The sequence below is a fragment of the Haliotis cracherodii genome, unplaced genomic scaffold (genome assembly GCF_022045235.1).
Source record: "Haliotis cracherodii isolate W230 unplaced genomic scaffold, xgHalCrac1.p SCAF_20, whole genome shotgun sequence".
Lineage (NCBI taxonomy): Eukaryota > Metazoa > Mollusca > Gastropoda > Lepetellida > Haliotidae > Haliotis > Haliotis cracherodii.
The window spans coordinates 13,987,408-14,005,733 of NW_027266276.1; the positions used below are offsets into that span (position 1 = coordinate 13,987,408).

The 18,326-nt window shown below is 38.7% G+C and overlaps 1 protein-coding gene across 1 annotated transcript; it reads left to right on the forward strand.

Annotated features, from left to right (window-relative positions):
* The first annotated feature begins 912 nt into the window (after window positions 1–912).
* Window positions 913–16,232, forward strand: LOC139470115 (glycoprotein-N-acetylgalactosamine 3-beta-galactosyltransferase 1-like). The gene is made up of 3 exons (XM_071252410.1): window positions 913–1,158; window positions 12,919–13,595; window positions 15,540–16,232. The coding sequence occupies exons 1-3, from the start codon at window positions 915–917 to the stop codon at window positions 15,849–15,851; spliced, it is 1,233 nt and encodes a 410-aa protein (XP_071108511.1). The 5' UTR covers window positions 913–914; the 3' UTR covers window positions 15,852–16,232.
* Window positions 16,233–18,326: the final 2,094 nt, after the last annotated feature.

The following is an 18,326-nucleotide window of genomic DNA, read 5'->3' on the forward strand; positions in this document are numbered from 1 at the left end:
GATTTTATGTTGTTAATAAGTAAGGCATGTGTTCGGACGCCATATTATTTACGTAATATGGCGCTATATCATGCATAAGTATATCTAATGTTGTGATGGGAACCATTCACTTCATATACTGTTAGCTATAGTTATATTTATTGAATGAGTTATATATATTTTAAAACTGGTTATACTTCTGTGTCTTTTGCAATTTCGTTGATAGGGAGTTATGCAATCTTCATCCCTCGTTCACATCTGCTGCTCTTCTGATAGACTTAAACAGTCTTTGTTCTAATATATGCCCCACGTTACATTAAACAAGCAATCAGCAACAAAATATAACTTTCAACTTTCTTTCTTTTTTTAAATAGTTAAAAACTAGAATCTGAGTCTGTTTCATTCAGAACATAGTGCTCGTCGGTGAGGAGAAATATGCCTTGTTTTTTAGTATATTTTTGGACAATTTATTTTGGACACAGAGACTATTTCCAGTCTACCCGTCTGATAGATATACCCGTTCTAGCTCAACGCTAGTTTACAGTGTTGAGCAGCTCAACATTGTTATTAGAAATTCAACGGCGATAAGGTTTCATGATCACTTTCATCTATGTGCGTTATCGTAGCCATGAATGAGGAAAATGAATGAAAATGTATACGCACATATGAATGCTTCTATATTTGCATGCCTAATGAAAATATAGAAAAAGGACATTATCTTGTAAGGACAGGAAACTGTTCAGCCATAGATGATGACAACAGTTAGTCATTATCTGGTAAATATTGATAAACCTCTCGCCGGGATCGTGGACCAAAGAAGCAGGAGGAGTGTTGATAGTTTTACGTACGCTTCTCCGATATATAAACCCCACAACAAAATGGAATCGATTCTGGGCACTTCGGTTAGAGTTATGCCCCTTTGGTAAACCAACAACATGGCTGTTACACGCAAAGGCATCATTACTTTCGCTGTTGGTATATTGTTTGGATTTGCTGTAACGTACATGTTTACCATTTCAACATCAATAACTGGCCGGATGAAGTTTGCCCCACGACAGAAGGCGTCATACGCTGGTGGCTTCATCCCCGACGGCCCCCACAGCCACGGCGAGATGGACGGCGTGAAGGGGCCCGAACAATCTGTGGATTGGGCCGACGAACATTCCCACAGTCATACCGGTAGCCGTGTTTTCTATTATCAGTAAAGTTAGTTCTAGAACGTGACACGTCTTCAGCATAAGTGGTAAATGGTAGCTGATAGGGTTGTCATCATGAATTTATTAAAATTTAGGGTTATTCTCTTGTCAGAGAAAGTGGGTGTGTATTAAGGGAGAAAAAAAGTTTATTCTGAGATCTAGGGCATGTAGGCTACGTCTTGAGATTGAAAAAGTAAATACTGGATTTATTACTAATGTGCAATAGTGTTGAAAGTATTTACAGGTATGTATAACCTTTTAAGAACATGAATGCACAAAATTGAAATGATTCTCTTGAAAGTAAATTTATGGAATTAGGACATTTTCGTGATTTTGGCATATTTAACTTTATCCATTATTTGTTGCCATTATTTCCGTTGTTGACAGGTCATTCTTAATATGTCATTACCAAATTAAAAAAGAAGACTTTTGATGGCATTAAGTCAATATTTAGAACCTGGGTTTGACATTAAGGTTGTATCCCCTTGTAATGGGTCTTCGGATGCTTGAGAAACATTTGTAAATTTCTCGTTAATCACAAGAACAACTGTAAAACATCTCACCCACTAAGGGAAGACAACTCTATCTTAAGAACAGGCAATCATCTGAGTATTTAAAATGTCTGTGTGATGCCACACCCCTTTTTATAAACATGGCCATCCGAAAACATATGATTTGAGAGTATACCTAGGGTTGTACAGCATTGTACAGTGCTGCTTACATTTACCTGAAGATGAACATAATGAATACCTTGCTACTGCTAATGGTTCTTAACAGAAACAAGGTACCAGTGCTCCTCATTGTCTTCAATCTTGTTATAACAGACAAATAACTGGTTATATATGTTTGTGGTGTAATCATGGTTATTAGTGTGTAGAAATCATCCTGTCATCGATACGTTGCATCCCTGATACTTATAGCTGATGATGTTCTCACATCCAGGAAGATAATCCTGTATACTGCAGGTTGCCTTAATCACAGTTTAGCTGTATACTCTAGTCCTTATGTAGGCTGAAAATGTTCGCTAATTTGTGTTCTTTTCTTCTTATTTTTTTATTGTTAAAATTGTAGTTGTGTCACTGTCTTCGTTTGTATACAGCAGGTGAGTCAATTCTAATCAGTATATACCAAACCTTGGGGATTATTCATCATTATCTCAGAGTTCATGGGAACACTGATAGTCTGATTTGTCAGTCAAGATGAAGGGATTTGTCTGGTATGCCTAGTGGGCAATATATAGTTGATTTTGTAGATAAACCTATAGTGTTTTCATTTCAGAGGTTTTCAAAGTAGATTTGATACCTGTACATTTCATTCAAACCAGAACTTGATCTTAGAAATCTCTAAATTGAAAACACTGTTGGATAATCTCCATTCTACCATGACACTCTAGAATCCTGCATTAGAGTTTTTGAAATTTTGAGATATTTGGCCATTTCAAATACTGATTTTACTTATATAATGTTGCTAAATTATGATGTTCCTACATTATTAGTGTGGTAATATATTTCAGACGGAAATCATGACAAACAAATTCTTAGAGAGTGTATTGTAGAATGCAGTGACATCAACACTTACTGTGGGGTCATTATTGTGTCACAATGCTTAGGCTTCCCATCTGTAGAACTTTATATGTCATAATATCGATGTGTAAATTCAGAACAAGACCTTACAAAGGTCTCTAATCTTCTCCAGGGTTGTCAATTTGAATAATGCTTGCACGACATGGGAATTATTTGTGTCTCATTGAAGTGGTTCAATGGTGAAAATAATGGTTTGGGAACATAAAGCAAATATATGCAGATCTTCACTGATACCAAAATACCTTACCGTATTCGATGTAATAAGCGCACCGCTCTAATTAGCGCCCGCGGCGATATTTGCTAATTATTTTGGGTAGTGAACAGTCTCAGTTAGCACCCCTTCCGATTGATCAATGTAAGACTTATTTATTCATGTATAATACGCATTCGTGTGTTATATGCATCCTTAATTATGGGCAATTAAATCCTGGAAAAATATATCTGTCGTATATAAACATTTCTGGCTGTCAGCATAAACCACGATATTTACGATCTTTGAACTCTTTTTTTCCACCAAAATACTATTTTAATAAGAGCCCCCTATTTCTAATTTTTAGAGCGCCCTGGGCGTTTATTTCGTCGAATACGGTAATTCACCATTTTACCTGCTGAAAATAGTAGGCTCAACTGATGTCACAACACTAATAATGTCCATTTTGGTATAAGCAAAGACTTTGTGGCACATGACATACTTCTTGTGTTTTGATTAAAAAAAATTGACACATTAAAAGAGTGGGAATACTGATGGCATTGTCTTCAAACTGTCATCGCCTGAGAAAATATGGTGACACTTTCAAGGTTTTGTTCTTACAAAACACACATTTGCATGTCAGAAAAATTACTGACAGGAAGTCCAAGCGTTGTGACGTTAAAGATATGCCTCTCTAACATGTGTCTAAGTCGTTTCTTGTTTTCGACATATTGCAACACTTTTGTTTATTAATCTGGGATCTGCAACACAGCTTTTGTTTTGTGAAGTAAGATCTGTGTTTGAAATTGCCTACTGGGTAGCTTTTGCTTCTAATTAAATGTTTTCTATCACATTGATGCGGGCATCATCAAAATCATGGTATTTGTGGATATATGTATATATTTGTTAAGGCTGGCACACCTTTGTCAACTCTACATGTCGAGGAAAAAATCATTGTCTTCGTGGTTGTGGTTTGGTTTCAGATATTGTTTAACATAAAAAAATTCTTTTGATGTTATAGAGCAACATCTTCCAATTTCATATAAATGAAACCTGCAGACATTTTTTAAATATTTAAAAAGAAATATGTTTATTCAGGTATTTTGCCACAATTTAACATAAATTTTGATACATCCTCACGTAGTTGCAGGTAGCAAGCAAGTTTCGTTTGCAAAGTGTAACATACTTATAGAACATTAAACGCTATACATTCTTTATGGACCTGAGAAGATTCCAAAGTAGAATAGGTCTTCAGCAACCCATGCTTGCCGTGAAAGGTGACTATGCTTGTCGTAAAAGGCGACAAACGGGATCGGGTGGTCAGACTCGCTGACTTGATTGATGCATGTTATCGATCCCAATTGCGTGGATCGATGCTCAGGTCGATGGATTGTCTGGTCCACACTCGATTATTTACAGACTGCCGTCACATAGCTGGAATATTGCTGAGTGCGGTGTTAAACAACAAACCGACCAACCAACCATTCTTTATGATTGTTCTAAGAGTCTGTGACAAGACACTATGATGGTGATTATTTTGTTCTGAGATGTTAAATTGTTCTGGGTGTTCCTTAGTGAAACAGTGTTAGAAATTGCCACTAGTCCCTTCGTGCTTGCCAAACTGCCCAATAGTTAAGGTATCATAAGGACAAGTAGAAATTTGACATATTTAAGGGTCTTGTTGTTGTCATTATAAGGACTAGTGGACGAAAACTGTTAGTTTCTAACGCTGTAAAATGATTAAAGTCAATTATCAATTATAACAACACAAGTTGATAAAAGTGGAAAAACTCTGAGGCTTGCCGAGGAGTTTTTCCACTTTTATCAACAAGTGTTGATATATTTGATATCAAAAGACACAAGGGTGAGATTTTATTTATCATCCAACATCATTCTTCCAACTTTTCCAGTTTGAAGACAGCAATAAGCAGTGTCTTAAGTGTAATAGGAAATGCTAGCAGCTTCAGTAGCAGAGCCATAGTGATGTCATTTGATTGTGACGTCAAGGTAACCGATGATGTCACAATGGTCTGCAAAGCTTTGTGCTGCAATTTCATTGCAGTGATATCTACAATATAGATATCGCTTGATCTCAAACAAGCATATCTTGGGAATTATCTGAGATTCAAATGTACGTTTTATTATTCTCAAAGTGTATGAGTCAGCACCATTCCCGTGCTCGTGGGTTTCATCAAAGTGGTAAACGTCGAAGTCCTGCCACACTTTCCTTCCATATTATGCTGACACACCGTGATAAAACTGTAATACATGTACTGTTAAACCCACCTCACTCACTCAAAGTGGAAGACTTTATTGTATAGTCAAGTCACATGTTCCTAGATCCTGTGACAGATTCTGTCATAAGGAAAACAAGATTTTGTCAGCTATAGTCAACTTATCATGTAGATTTGCTATTTGGATGAAATAATGCCAATGTGACGTTTAATTTTAACTCACTCACTCACTATCATGTAGGTAACTTAGAGTGAGTGAATGTGTTTTAGCATGTTTAGCTATACAGCTCCTGGCTCTATGACATTGACGTCCATGGTTGTATGAAAATTATTTGTTGGATTTGATTGGGAAATAACACAAAATTTGATAAATAAAGTGAGTTTCCATGCTGTGTTTTCCCAGACTGATAGAATACCTTGTTGTTTTCTGACACAGAAAAGTTGTCGCAGTACACAGTTTTTCATGGCCTTTTTCCCATTCCTGAGCAAGCATCAATTTGTGTTTTAGTTGCACTCTGAACAAATGATGCTATTCTAAACTAAAAGACTAAACATGTGCTAGTTTAAGATATTCTGTAGTAAAAGACAAAGTTGTCGCATTACACACTGAGCTGAGAGCCAGCACGGAACCAACAAGTTGGACAGTCGCTAATATCATTTCAAAAAGAGATTTATATTAAACGGTGTTTATTTCTGTATAATGGGTCTCATGGCCCACAAGATCCATTCATATTTTATAGAACAAATGTGAAATTTCATCCATTACAACATGCATGCATGCGTGGAACAAAGTGTCATACAATGATTTGTTTGTTCAGTTTCAAACTATAAAGAAATTAAATTTCTCTTAAGGAACAGAGCAATTCTTTTTTGTCCATGTACATCACTAATTGCCATTAACAATTTAAACTTATCCTCTGAAGGAAATTTATGAAAATATGATGGAATAAATTGTTGGCGACTATTTCTGTATACCGGGCATACGAAATAAAAAATGCTACTCATCTTCTTTAACTGCCAACTCACATTTTTCACATAAACTTTCTAATACATTTGGGGAATTAAAATCATTTGAGGATCGTAATTTGTGAATATTCAAGTGGTGAGAAGAGCATCTAAATTTACACAAAATTCTAATCAAATCCTTGTGTTCTAGATGTAGAATATAGGATTCGGGAGTTAACAGTGTCTTAAAACTACAATAACTTTCTAAAAAAAAGAGAATTTTCTACTTTACTATCTCCCTTTGGGACAGTAATATGCCCCTCTGTGTTGCTTGGCCTAATAACACTGTCCTTGTATACACCACCTCATTATGCATAATGTATATTATCATACCTCCATTTCAAAATAATGAGATTTGATTGGTCCATATGATTTTGATAAAATATGAAGTATTCTGCATTAGAGGGGAATAAATTTCTCAGAGGGTGAATGGGGCGGTCAGGTAGCCTAGTGGTTAAAGCGTTCGCTCATCACGCCGAGGACCCGGGTTCGATTCCCGATAGGGGTACAATGTGTGAAGCCCATTTCTGGTGTACCCCACCATGATATTGCTGGAATATTGCTAAAAGTGGGGTAAAACCATACTCAATCATTCAGCAGGTGAATAAATCCATCATACTGTGTCATGAGCACCACAGGCTGCACAAGGATTTCAGAGAGACAAAGTAAATCTCTTAAACCATGTATACCCCACTTCCAAGCAAAAAGCTGCATGCTTTTTTCCCCGAGTCATGAAAGTGACATAGCACATAGCACATGGAAACCTCACCTCAATCGAACAGCTGTTTTCTATCTGTTTTGAACTTGTTTTAATTCATTTACAATGTCCTATTAAAACATGTCGGTAAGATAAATTTGTTGTAGCAAAATTCATTGGGGTGCATGGGGTTTAATCGTCCCTTGTTAGGTTTTATACCCCTCATGATTCTGCTACAACTTATAGTCTGTAATTCCCCTGTTTGTTGCACAAAGGAGCTTATCGTCACGCATGCCAGCCTTTGTCACTTGCCTTTGGTACCAGCAACACTACCACTTGTAAAGGTAAACTTGTTATGTCTGTTCTATGTTAATAATGTTTAAGACATCCAGCAGGTACTCCCACAGGGGATGGTAAACTTGGTAAATCTATTGTGTGTTTAATAATGTACAACACTGTGGCAACACAGTGCACTAGCACACTACATGTAGCATCTGTGAGCTTGATTGATTGTTAAATGTAATCAATTGACTGGGTACGGGGCAGTAGGCCTCTGTTGAGTAGAATTTATATGTTTGTTGCAGAGCTATGATCCCAAATCATTGAAAGTCATAACATTCTTTGTGAAAGTGAGAAATAGGAAAGCTGTGAGGTGAAATGGGGTTTAGCATTGCGTCTAAGATTATTACACTTATATAGCGACTTGCATGCACGTGCATGGGTGGGCGCGTGTACTAGTCCGGACTAATGACGATTTATAGTGCTAGCCTAACGAGTTCGAATCTCTGCATCGGGAAATGTTTAAAGAACAGTTAATGTAGTACCTACCAGAGAAGAAATTGTATAAAGACACTTTGAACAGCGCAGGTGAGGTGAGGTGAGGTGAGGTGAGGTGAGATAAAACGTCGTGCATGCGCGGGTGTGTGGCTGCTTGTACTGGTAACGCACTGAGATACCATGCTGCAGTTTAACATGAATACCCCACTAAGACACAGTTCACTGACTCCGAGCCGACCAGTCCTTGTTTTAGCCCCTTAATGCCGAGTGCCAGACAGGGTAACAACAAGTACCATCTTTTAACATCTTTTGGTATGACATGGCCAGGAATCAAACCCCGGATCTTTTGCTCTCTAGGCGGACGCTGTACCACTAGGCCACGAAGAGGGTCTAAATATGAAAGAAATGAAATGACAAATGATATGATCTAGTAGCTGATCCATGACTCACACAAAGAATACCCCAAATCATTTAATATTCTACCAGCCTTTAGGTTACCTTTAACATTAAAATTATTAGCAAATCTGGCTCTGACTTGCAGTGAAATGTTGTCAGGGAAATAAATGTGAAATGAGGTGCTTACATATGAAAAATGCAAACCTATTACGAATGACGACAAATTCGAAACAGACTGTAACTTGTTCTCTCACTCAACAATGCTCAATTGTCCACCTGCATGCAGGGGTCGTGTCAAAAGAATATAGTCACATTTCTCAGACATTGAATCTGAAATATCCGATAAGTGAACAATAATGGGATTGACGCGATGACCCTGATCCTGCGCACACTATATTCCTTCTTTATGTGCATCTCGGGGTCTTCTGCATATTGCCAACTTCTGGTTTAGCAAGATCTTTCACATCGGTAACATACAAGTCTGGCTACAGCCCTTGTAGTGGTAATAATTCCTTTGATCTAGTCATCAGTGATCGTGACCTCTTGTTCAAAATTGGGAAAACACATCGATCAGTGCATTAGGATGAATTTTAGCAACAAAACTTCCTGTGTAACTCGGCTGCCTGCAAAGTTTTGTTCTGACATGTAGTGAATGTAAGTATGTAACAAACCAACCAACTGTATCTACAACTCCTATAAGAAACAACTTTGGTCATGTTCAAAATTTCAATAAACGGTTACAATAAACAAAAATCAGTCGTTTTGTCATGTTTTGGTCGTACATTTAGTAATGTTATGTGTCAGACATCTTTCAAAACTATTTCAAGTTTCTTTTTTAAATTTATTCATTTTTTAGATTCTGTGTAGATTGTGTGGGGGCTAAAGGGCCAATTTGGTCCTTGTCCTTTATAAAACAATAATTATCTTTGTACTTTGCGATACATATTTAACAAATTATTAACAAATAATGATTGGCCTATTTGAGTCACTCTTGATAGATGACAAGTTTGGTAATTATCAAAGGGACTCACTATTGAAATACCAGGAACCTAATCGATGCAATTAGCATCCCTTGAATTAACCAGTCCAAAAGCTATGTGGGATATTTATTGGGATACAGCTTGGCAATGGTGCTCATTTTAGATGGACTCAACATTGTCCATAAGTCAGTAGGCAGTAAGATTTAGATTATAATTTAAGGCAGTATTAACTTAAGGGACTCGTAATTAATAATAGGGGGGGAGGAGGGGGCGCTGAGATTGGCCTAAGGGCTGTATTATATTCAGTTGCGCCCCCCAAGTTTATGTTATATTTTTTCATGCCCCCTCCCCCTTACCATTCCTTAAATAGTATTCAAATGTAGGATGGATTCTTTTTGATAAAAATAGAACTATGTCATTTCTTCAAGCCAAGTGATCAGGTATTCGTTCTAAGTGTTCAGGCTCGGTAACTTGGTTGATTGCGTGTCATCGTATCTGAACAGCGTGGAATATTGCTGAGTGCTGTGTTAAACAACAAACAAACATACTGTATGATATCATGAACAAATTACAGTATGATGTGTGGTATGTCCGCCTTATGTGTACAGATCCTTTCCCTCAATGTCAGGGGGCACAAGTCGTTTAAGCTGCCGCAATTTGCTGTGCAGAGTTGCATCCCTTTGGCACGCCAGAAACCTATGATTGTGGGTTTAAGTCTCGGTTCGCTCCGATTGTGTTTCTTGGTTAGTCAGCACCATAACTGATTAGCCGTGCTCGTGGGTTTCACTTTCGTAGTAAACATCTAAGACCTGCAGGCTTTTCTCCCACATTAGGCTTACACGCCGTGATTTTGCTGGAATACTGTTCAAAGCAGTGTTAAACCCAACTCACCTACCGGGTACTCTGTTGATACTCTGAGGTCCCTCCACCGGTCCTGGGGACATTTCCCACCAGTCCATCTGTCAGATATTCTGACTTCCCACACATGGGGGTCCCCCCACCGGTCCTGGGGACATTTCCCACCAGTCCATCTGTCAGATATTCTGACTTCCCACACATGGGGGTCCCCCCACCAGTCCAACAGTCTTGGAAACACTTCCCACCAGTCAACCGGTACTACAGATCACCAGCCCAGTGTGATCACCACCCGTAAACCATTCCGGGACCCCTGCACAGAAGGCCTAAGGCAGCATTAGAAATTGGCACTAGTCCTGTAGTCCTTTGCAAACTGCCAATAGTTAAGGTATTATAACGCGAGTAGAAATTTGCCATTTTTAAGGGTTTTGCTATATGTTATCATTATAAGGACTAGTGGACTAAAACTGTTAGTTTCTAACACTGTAAGGGTATGTAAGGAGATCCCTCAGTCTGATGAGAGCAATCACGTTTGAAACTAGTAACTGATGGCACAGAGATTACTCTTAGATGTTAGCCCAATACCCTATTATACTCACTCCCTTTGTGTGAATTACTTGAAGGGAAATATTGGATTGAATACAATATTATCACAGCATACATAGAATCAGTAGACATGCTCATTATAAAAATTGTGTGATTCATTTTGATAATTTTTTCCCATAGATAATGAAAAGTTGAAAAAGAATTAAACTGAAAAAGCACAATTTATGTTTTGTTTGAAATTCACAACAAAATGGAAATTCACTACAAAATATTGTTGCATACACATATTAAGCTTCAATATGTTGACTACCACTGCTCACATTGCAACATATTCAGATAATTTTTGAATGACTGAAAGGCCTTTCTATTTTCAGTCTATATTTTCCCACCTGTTGATCTGGCCCGTGAAGATCCGGGGTAGAATAGGGCTTCAGTAACCCAAGCTTCCTGTAAAAGGCGACTATGCTTGTCGTACGAGGCGACTAACGGGATTGGGTGGTCACTGGTCAGGCTCCCTGACTTGCTTGATGCATGTCATCGATCCCAATTGCATGGATTGATGCTCATGATATCAATCACTGGATTGTCTGGTCCAGACTCGATTATTTACAGAGCATTCATATAGCTGGAATATTGCTGAGTGCGGCGTTAAACAACAAACCAAACCACCTATTGATCTGGAGTTTTAAAAAAAAAGTCATGTCTGTAGGTTGTTTGACAATATACCGTTGTGTTACAGCTTTGTCAGGCAGTAATATACAGAGAAATGTGATATATACTGTGATAGTTTAGGATCTGGTTTCAAAGTGAGATAAGTGTCGAGACAGCTGGTCTACTGTTTAATTGGCTTTCCTGGGGTGAAGACACAGCTGGCCCAAGTAGGAGAATCATGCTTGCATCAGTAGATGTAGCCACAGCTGGCCATGCCTTGTGATATGGTAGTGTCCTGATGTGAGTGTATGTGTGTGTGACTGCAGTTTGATATAGACTTCTGCTTGTCTCTGTCTGCAGTGTGATATAATCAGGTCCTGATGAGTGTCTGTCTCTCTGGCAGCAGTGTGATATAATCAGGTCCTGATGTCTGTCTGTCTGTCTCTCTGGCAGCAGTGTGATATAATCAGGTCCTGATGAGTGTCTGTCTGTCTGGCAGCAGTGTGATATAATCAGGTCCTGATGTGTGTCTGTCTCTCTGTCTGGAGTGTGATATAATCAGGTCCTGATGAGTGTCTGTCTGTCTCTCTGGCAGCAGTGTGATATAATCAGGTCCTGATGTCTGTCTGTCTGTCTCTCTGGCAGCAGTGTGATATAATCAGGTCCTGATGTCTGTCTGTCTGTCTGTCAGTCTGTCTGCAGTGTGATATAATCAGGTCCTGATGTCTGTCTGTCTGCAGTGTGATATAATCGGGTCCTGATGTCTGTCTGTCTGTCAGTCTGTCTGCAGTGTGATATAATCAGGTCCTAATGTCTGTCTGTCTGTCTGTCTGTCTGTCTGTCTGTCTGCTGTGTGATATAATTGGGTCGTGATGTCTGTCTGTCTGCAGTGTGATATAGTTGGGTCCTAATGTCTGTCTGTCTGTCTGCCTGCTCTGTGATATAATCGGGTCGTGATGTCTTACCGTCTGCAGTTTGATATAATTGGGTCCTGATGTCTGTCTGTCTGCTGTGTGATATAATTGGGTCCTGATGTCTGTCTGCAGTGTAATATAGTTGTGTCCTAATGTCTGTCTGTCTGTCTGTCTGTCTGCAGTGAGAACGTCCTCATAGGGAAATCATGCTAGAATCAGTGGGTGCAGACACAGTCCTGCAAACATTCATTTTTTTCAGAAGCAAGTTGTTCATCTCTTCTTCATTCCCCATCTTCCCGAGGCAAGGAGTTAACTGACTTTAAAAGTCCAGTTTCCACCCTTGCTGAACTAGGCTGGAATTACTGGGCTCGATCGTAGCGCCACAAGTGGCTATTACCAGTTATGTCTCTTCTAAGCCTCTCCTATGGACCAATCAGATTCCAACTCTCGTATCACTTGCGTTTGCTTCACACAAAATGGTAAGGCCCAGTCAGGACGATCTGATCGATAATCAAGATCTATATTGTGATAAAACGGGTCTTACATCGCAAAATGCATCAAATCACGTGAGCACCTTGATTAAAAACATGTAAATATTTGGAATAATATCTGTTGACAACGAGTTGGCGGTGCACATGCTTTGCAAATACTGCAGTCGATCGAAATCTGCACGACAGTTTACGAACCGGATTTCGATTTCGGTGCGCGATACTGATTTGACTATGCATAGACTCGTTAGTCCAGCCAAAATGTAACTCCATAATACCAGCCTAGTTCGGCAAGGGTGGAAACTAGATTTTTATAGTCAGTTAATTCCTTTGCCTCGTGAAGATGTCATTCCCAGGCCTCCCAGAATATCCACTGGTTGACCCCTTCACTCTTTCCCAGTCAATAAATAATGTCCCTGTATTTCAGAGGAGTCAAGCGCCATCGCCCACGAGCTGGCTACAAAGATTCGAGTTCTGTGCTGGGTTATGACCAACCCATCCAACATCCAGACCAAGGCCAAGCACGTCAAGGCCACTTGGGGCAAACGCTGTAACGTGTTGCTCTTCATGAGTTCAGAAGTAGACGCAACCCTGCCAGCCATTAAGCTACCTGTTTCTGAAGGTCGCGATAACCTCTGGGCGAAGACAAAAGAAGCTTTTAAATATGTCTACTCTAACCATTTTAACGAGGCCGACTGGTTTCTGAAAGCTGACGATGATACGTACGTTATTCTAGAAAATTTACGACATTTTTTAAGTGATAAAGATACACAGCAACCGTTATACTATGGCAGAAGGTTTAAGCCGTATGTTAACCAAGGCTATATGAGTGGCGGCGCTGGATATGTCCTTAGTAAGGATGCTTTGAAACGATTTGTTGAAAAAGCTGTGAATGATCCTGGGAAATGTCGGAACGACAATGGCGGGGCCGAAGATCTAGAGATGGGGCGGTGTCTGGAGAAAGTGGGGGTGAAGGCAGAAGATTCACGAGATGAACTTGGGCGTGAAAGATTCCATCCGTTCGTACCTGAGCATCACCTGATCCCGGGAATATTGCCTGCTGATATGTGGTATTGGAGCTATAGTTTCTACCCAGCAAAACAGGTCAGCAGTACAAAGAATTGTCACACATGCTTACCTCGTGCATTGATACATATCATATTCGATGTAATAAGCGCCCAGGGCGCTCTCAAAATTAGAAATAGGGGGCTGTTATTAGAATATTATTTTGGTGAAAAAAAAGTGTTGAAAGATAAATTTAGTGGTTTATGCTGACAGCCTGAAATGTTTAAGTATGACTGATATATTTTTCCAGAATTTAATTGCCATAATTAAGGGAACATGTAACACATGAGTGCGTATTATACGCTAATAAATAAATCTTGTGTACATTGATCAATCGGAAGGGATGCGAATTGGGATTGTCCACTAGCCAATATATTAGCATATATCTCTGTGGGCTCTTATTAGAGCGGGGCGCTTATTATGTCGAATACGGTATCCTGATATTCAAGCCACGATACAATACTCTATTTGGGTCATTTTTTTGCGGGAAACCAAGTACCAGGAGGTCCGACTGACAAGAGGTTGTTATAACTTTGAAATATTGATGTAAAAATGAACATGTCTGATAGTTTTTATATCAATATTTCAAAGTTATAACCACTGATAACAACTTCTTGTCAGTCAGACTACATGGAAAATTTCAGGCAAAAAGGTCGCACATGCAATTTTTTACATAAGCATCCCTAAAAATGTGAACAAAAAGTTTTTTGGAAATTGAAGTAAGTTCAAGAGAACATCTGACTGTGAGGAAGTCAGTGACACAACCTGAGTCATTATCAAACATGATCTTCATCTACAAGAAACTTCAAAGACTTGCTTATGTTAAAAAATAGCAATCAACCCTTCCTGAAAATCTCTGAAATCCTCCTTTCAGACTTGTTAGGCTTTTTTCTAGTCAGTGTTGTCGAGACATGAAATGAACAAGTCTAGTTCTCAATTATATGAACACATCCAGGGATGGGAACTAGCGCCAGCACTTGTTTATTTTAAGGGTATCCTAATGACTGGGAGAATTTCAAACATTTTGAGGCATTGCTATATGTTATTACTATTCAGGCCAGTGGACATTCTTCATTAATTTCCACCCCTGACATTTAACATTTAGGACAATTTCTAAAAGTCACGCTCATTTCTGGGGTTACTTAGATCGTGTGAGCCAAAAGTGGTCCTTGTCTAATACCACACCTTGCACTTAGAAATAACCTCTTCCTGTTGGATATACATGCTGTAAGAGAGTGGGTGAGTATGGTTTTACGACGTTTTTAGCAATATTCCAGCAATGTCACTGCGGGTGACACCAGAAATGGGCTTCACACATTGTACCCATGTTGGTTATAGAACCTGGGTCTTCGGCGTCACGAGCGAACGCTTTAACCAGTAGGCTACCCGACCGCCCCTATATGCTGTAAGATACTGAAAGACATTAAAAGATGGGATAAAACAAGGGCCCGAATCTCAGATTTGGCTGGTGATTCTTCTAGGTTTGTTAGCACCATACCCGTGCTCATGGGTTTCACCTACCGTATATGTCCGCAGATAAGCCGAATTTTGAGGACCAGAAAAAAGATTCTGTAGAAAGGGGTCGGCTTATCCACGGGATACACTTTCATGATAGTATTTTTCAGATAGTGATCTGTCAGAAACATCACCTGAATGACGGTCCGATAGATCACTAACTACCCGAAAGTTTGGAAGTTGCCAAGGCTACAGCCATTATTGTTATAAATTATCAGTAAAGTTATTATTATACACCAATGTTGTCATTATCAAATATTTTTATCCATGTTACTACTCCCGATCATAAGTTCTAAGTTTATTGTTCTTCATAAACTCCATGATCTTTACACGAGTGGTAAACGTTTCCTCCCACATTAAGCTGACACGCCATGATATAACTGGAATACTGTTCAAAGCAGTCATAAACCCAAACGTACTCGCTAAGACCGAAGTCCTCCCTTACTCTCTCACTGACTCCCATTGCAGGGCCCTGACTGCTGCAGCGACCACGCCATCACCTTCCACTACGTCTCCCCCAACATGATGTACATCATGGAGTACATGATCTACCACCTAAAGCCGTTCGGCATCCGCGTTGTGGAGCAGTGCCCGGACAAGGAGGAGAAGAAGCTGGATGCCGAGCCTCCATTACAAGAACAATCCGGACAACTTGTCCCGTCTGAAAAACATGAACATGAGGATACTAAACCAGCTGTAAATACAGTAAAAAGTGATATTGATAAAAATGTTATTGTATTCCCAAAAAATACAGTTCACCAGAAGCAAAGTACATCATAGTCATGCTATCAATTATTAAGTTTGTATTTTGTTCATAAGAGATAAGTCTCATTCATCATCTTAGTATTAATTTTGAAAATTGAAATATTCATTTTCAGGGCAGAATATAGATATGGAGGTGGCCCTGATAATTGATATGTATTGATTTTGAAAATTGAAATATTCATTCTCGGCAGAATATATTATTTGTTGTAGCCCTGATAATGAATATTCATTGCTTTGTGGGATGGGTTGGGGGAGTGTGGATCTATGTGTTTTTGTTTTGTATAAACCTTTTTGCCAAATTTTATTGCTTTAATTTGTGAGATAGTGTTTTTTAGCGTTACCTTTTTGTCAGTTTGATATTGCATTGAACGTGATGTGAGTAGGATGTGACTTGTTCAAACTTTACCTGTCTTTATGATTGTGTAGACAGTCTTCTTGCACATAGTCAAAATAATCTTCATTGCATGATTGGATTTTAATGTTGTGATGTTGATTTCTTGTATTTTTCTTTAACCAAGATTATCATGATATTTTTATTTTAGTTCATGAATGAAGATATAGCTTTTTCTAGACATGTATATCAGCACATGCACCGATTTTTTTACATTTTCAACATTTTTATAAAGATAACAGATATGAACTGAAAGTTCCATGTAATATATTTTCATATGTTCTGACATTCAGGCAGGTCCTGAAATTAATGTTACCTTTAAAGGCCTTTTTTTAAGTTGGTTTACAAGAATGACCAACAACAAAAAGTGAAATTAGACAGAAAATATACTGACTTTTGTCTTACAAGTTTCTTTTTGATATATTAATCGCAGTATTAATCTGAATCTTGAAAGTTATTAGACATTCGACAACCTACATTGAATTTTAGGCCAATAACTTTGTAAACCAACTTATGAAAAATAAAAGGCCTCAGCTTATATTGTAGAAAGGCCTTTCTGACCCAATGTATTAGCCCCTAGTGATGGCCGAGTGAGTGAGTGAGTGAGTGAGTGGAAGGTGCTTCATACTGCATCAGTTACTGTGACTACATAGATGTACTTTCCACTTCATCATCAACAGCTACTGGCTACTAATTTGTTGCTTTGAATTCCGCCTACAGTACTGTAGGGTTGGGATGAGTGCAGATGTACGAGACTCCTACCTGAGTCCCTATTGCCCGACCCTGCCTGTATACCGGCCTGTCCTCATTTCGCCTACACCTCATTTCGCCTACACCCTCATCAAAACAAATTTACAGCTGACTGCACATAAGTCAAGTGCTGTGTTACCTCTAAAATAATGAACAGACCCAAAAGAAGGTTAAACAGACAAGACAATCTTGAAGCTTCATACATTGTTTAATAGCTGATATTTATAGTAATGATAGAAATAATAATTGGTGGATTGTTCGTGTAATCTCGTACAAGACCTCTATCAACTAACTGATGCCACAAAATTGTGAATAGTGAAACAGACAACCCCTCATATAACTATCAGGAAAAACCTCTGCAATGGCACTTATGACTGCTGACTCGTAATCAGTCTGAAACAACTCTGGCGAAAGTTCAGTACCAGTTCTGGTTCCTACTGTGTCCTTCAACAACCTAAATAGTCTAACATATGTCTGTTTGGTCTTGTTAGGAAGCAACGAAAAAGCAACAGGATACATTTTACCATTTACAAGACAATGAATAATAGACACTTGGAGCCACAAGCTAGGACAAATTGGGTACTAAAAGTCCGATTGAGAAAAACTACTTCAATACACACATAAAACAACTGAAGATGACAAATAACTTTACCTTCACTTAAATATATGACTGTATTCAACGTGATAAGCGCCATGGCGATATTTGCTAATATATTGGCTAGTGAACAATCCCAATTAGCACCCCTTCCGATTGATCAATGTACACAAGACTTATTTATTCGTGTATAATATGTGTGTTATATGCATCCTTAATTGTGGGAAATTATATTCTGGAAAAATACATCTGTCGTATATAAACATTTCAGGCTGTTAGCATAAACCACGAAATTTATGATTTTTTAACCCTGTTGTTTTTCACCAAAATAATATTCTAATAAGAGCCCCCTATTTCTAATTTTGAGAGCGCCCTGGGTGCTTAGTATGTCGAATACGGTATGATTCACGGCTTTGGGTAATCCTGTGGTAGTCCTACTCAGGAGCCACCCGACCGAGTACGGAGTTACCCGTCCCAGCCCTACTGCACTACTTAGCTCTGTTCATCGTCCAACGTTGATTTTGCACTGGTTATCACAAGTACACAATAAACAGTATTGTAGAGTTTATATTCCCATTTGTTCTCAAACCATTACCGTAAAACAATTGCACCCAATATTTAGAATGTGCTAACATTCAGACAGATGAGTTCATGTTGTTTAATCCTGAGTCAGCAATAATCCATCTGTAATACTGATTGGAGTGTTTCTCTCATTGACAAGAGCTAGTTCCCTTCTTATTTGGATTTACTTCGG

Bases quoted from the DNA above. Each gene is read 5' to 3' on its own strand.
- LOC139470115 (XM_071252410.1), top strand. From the start codon at position 915: ATGGCTGTTACACGCAAAGGCATCATTACTTTCGCTGTTGGTATATTG. The intron at 1,159-12,918 runs GTAGCCGTGTTT...CCTGTATTTCAG, and splicing joins ACATTCCCACAGTCATACCG to AGGAGTCAAGCGCCATCGCC. The intron at 13,596-15,539 runs GTCAGCAGTACA...CTCCCATTGCAG, and splicing joins GTTTCTACCCAGCAAAACAG to GGCCCTGACTGCTGCAGCGA.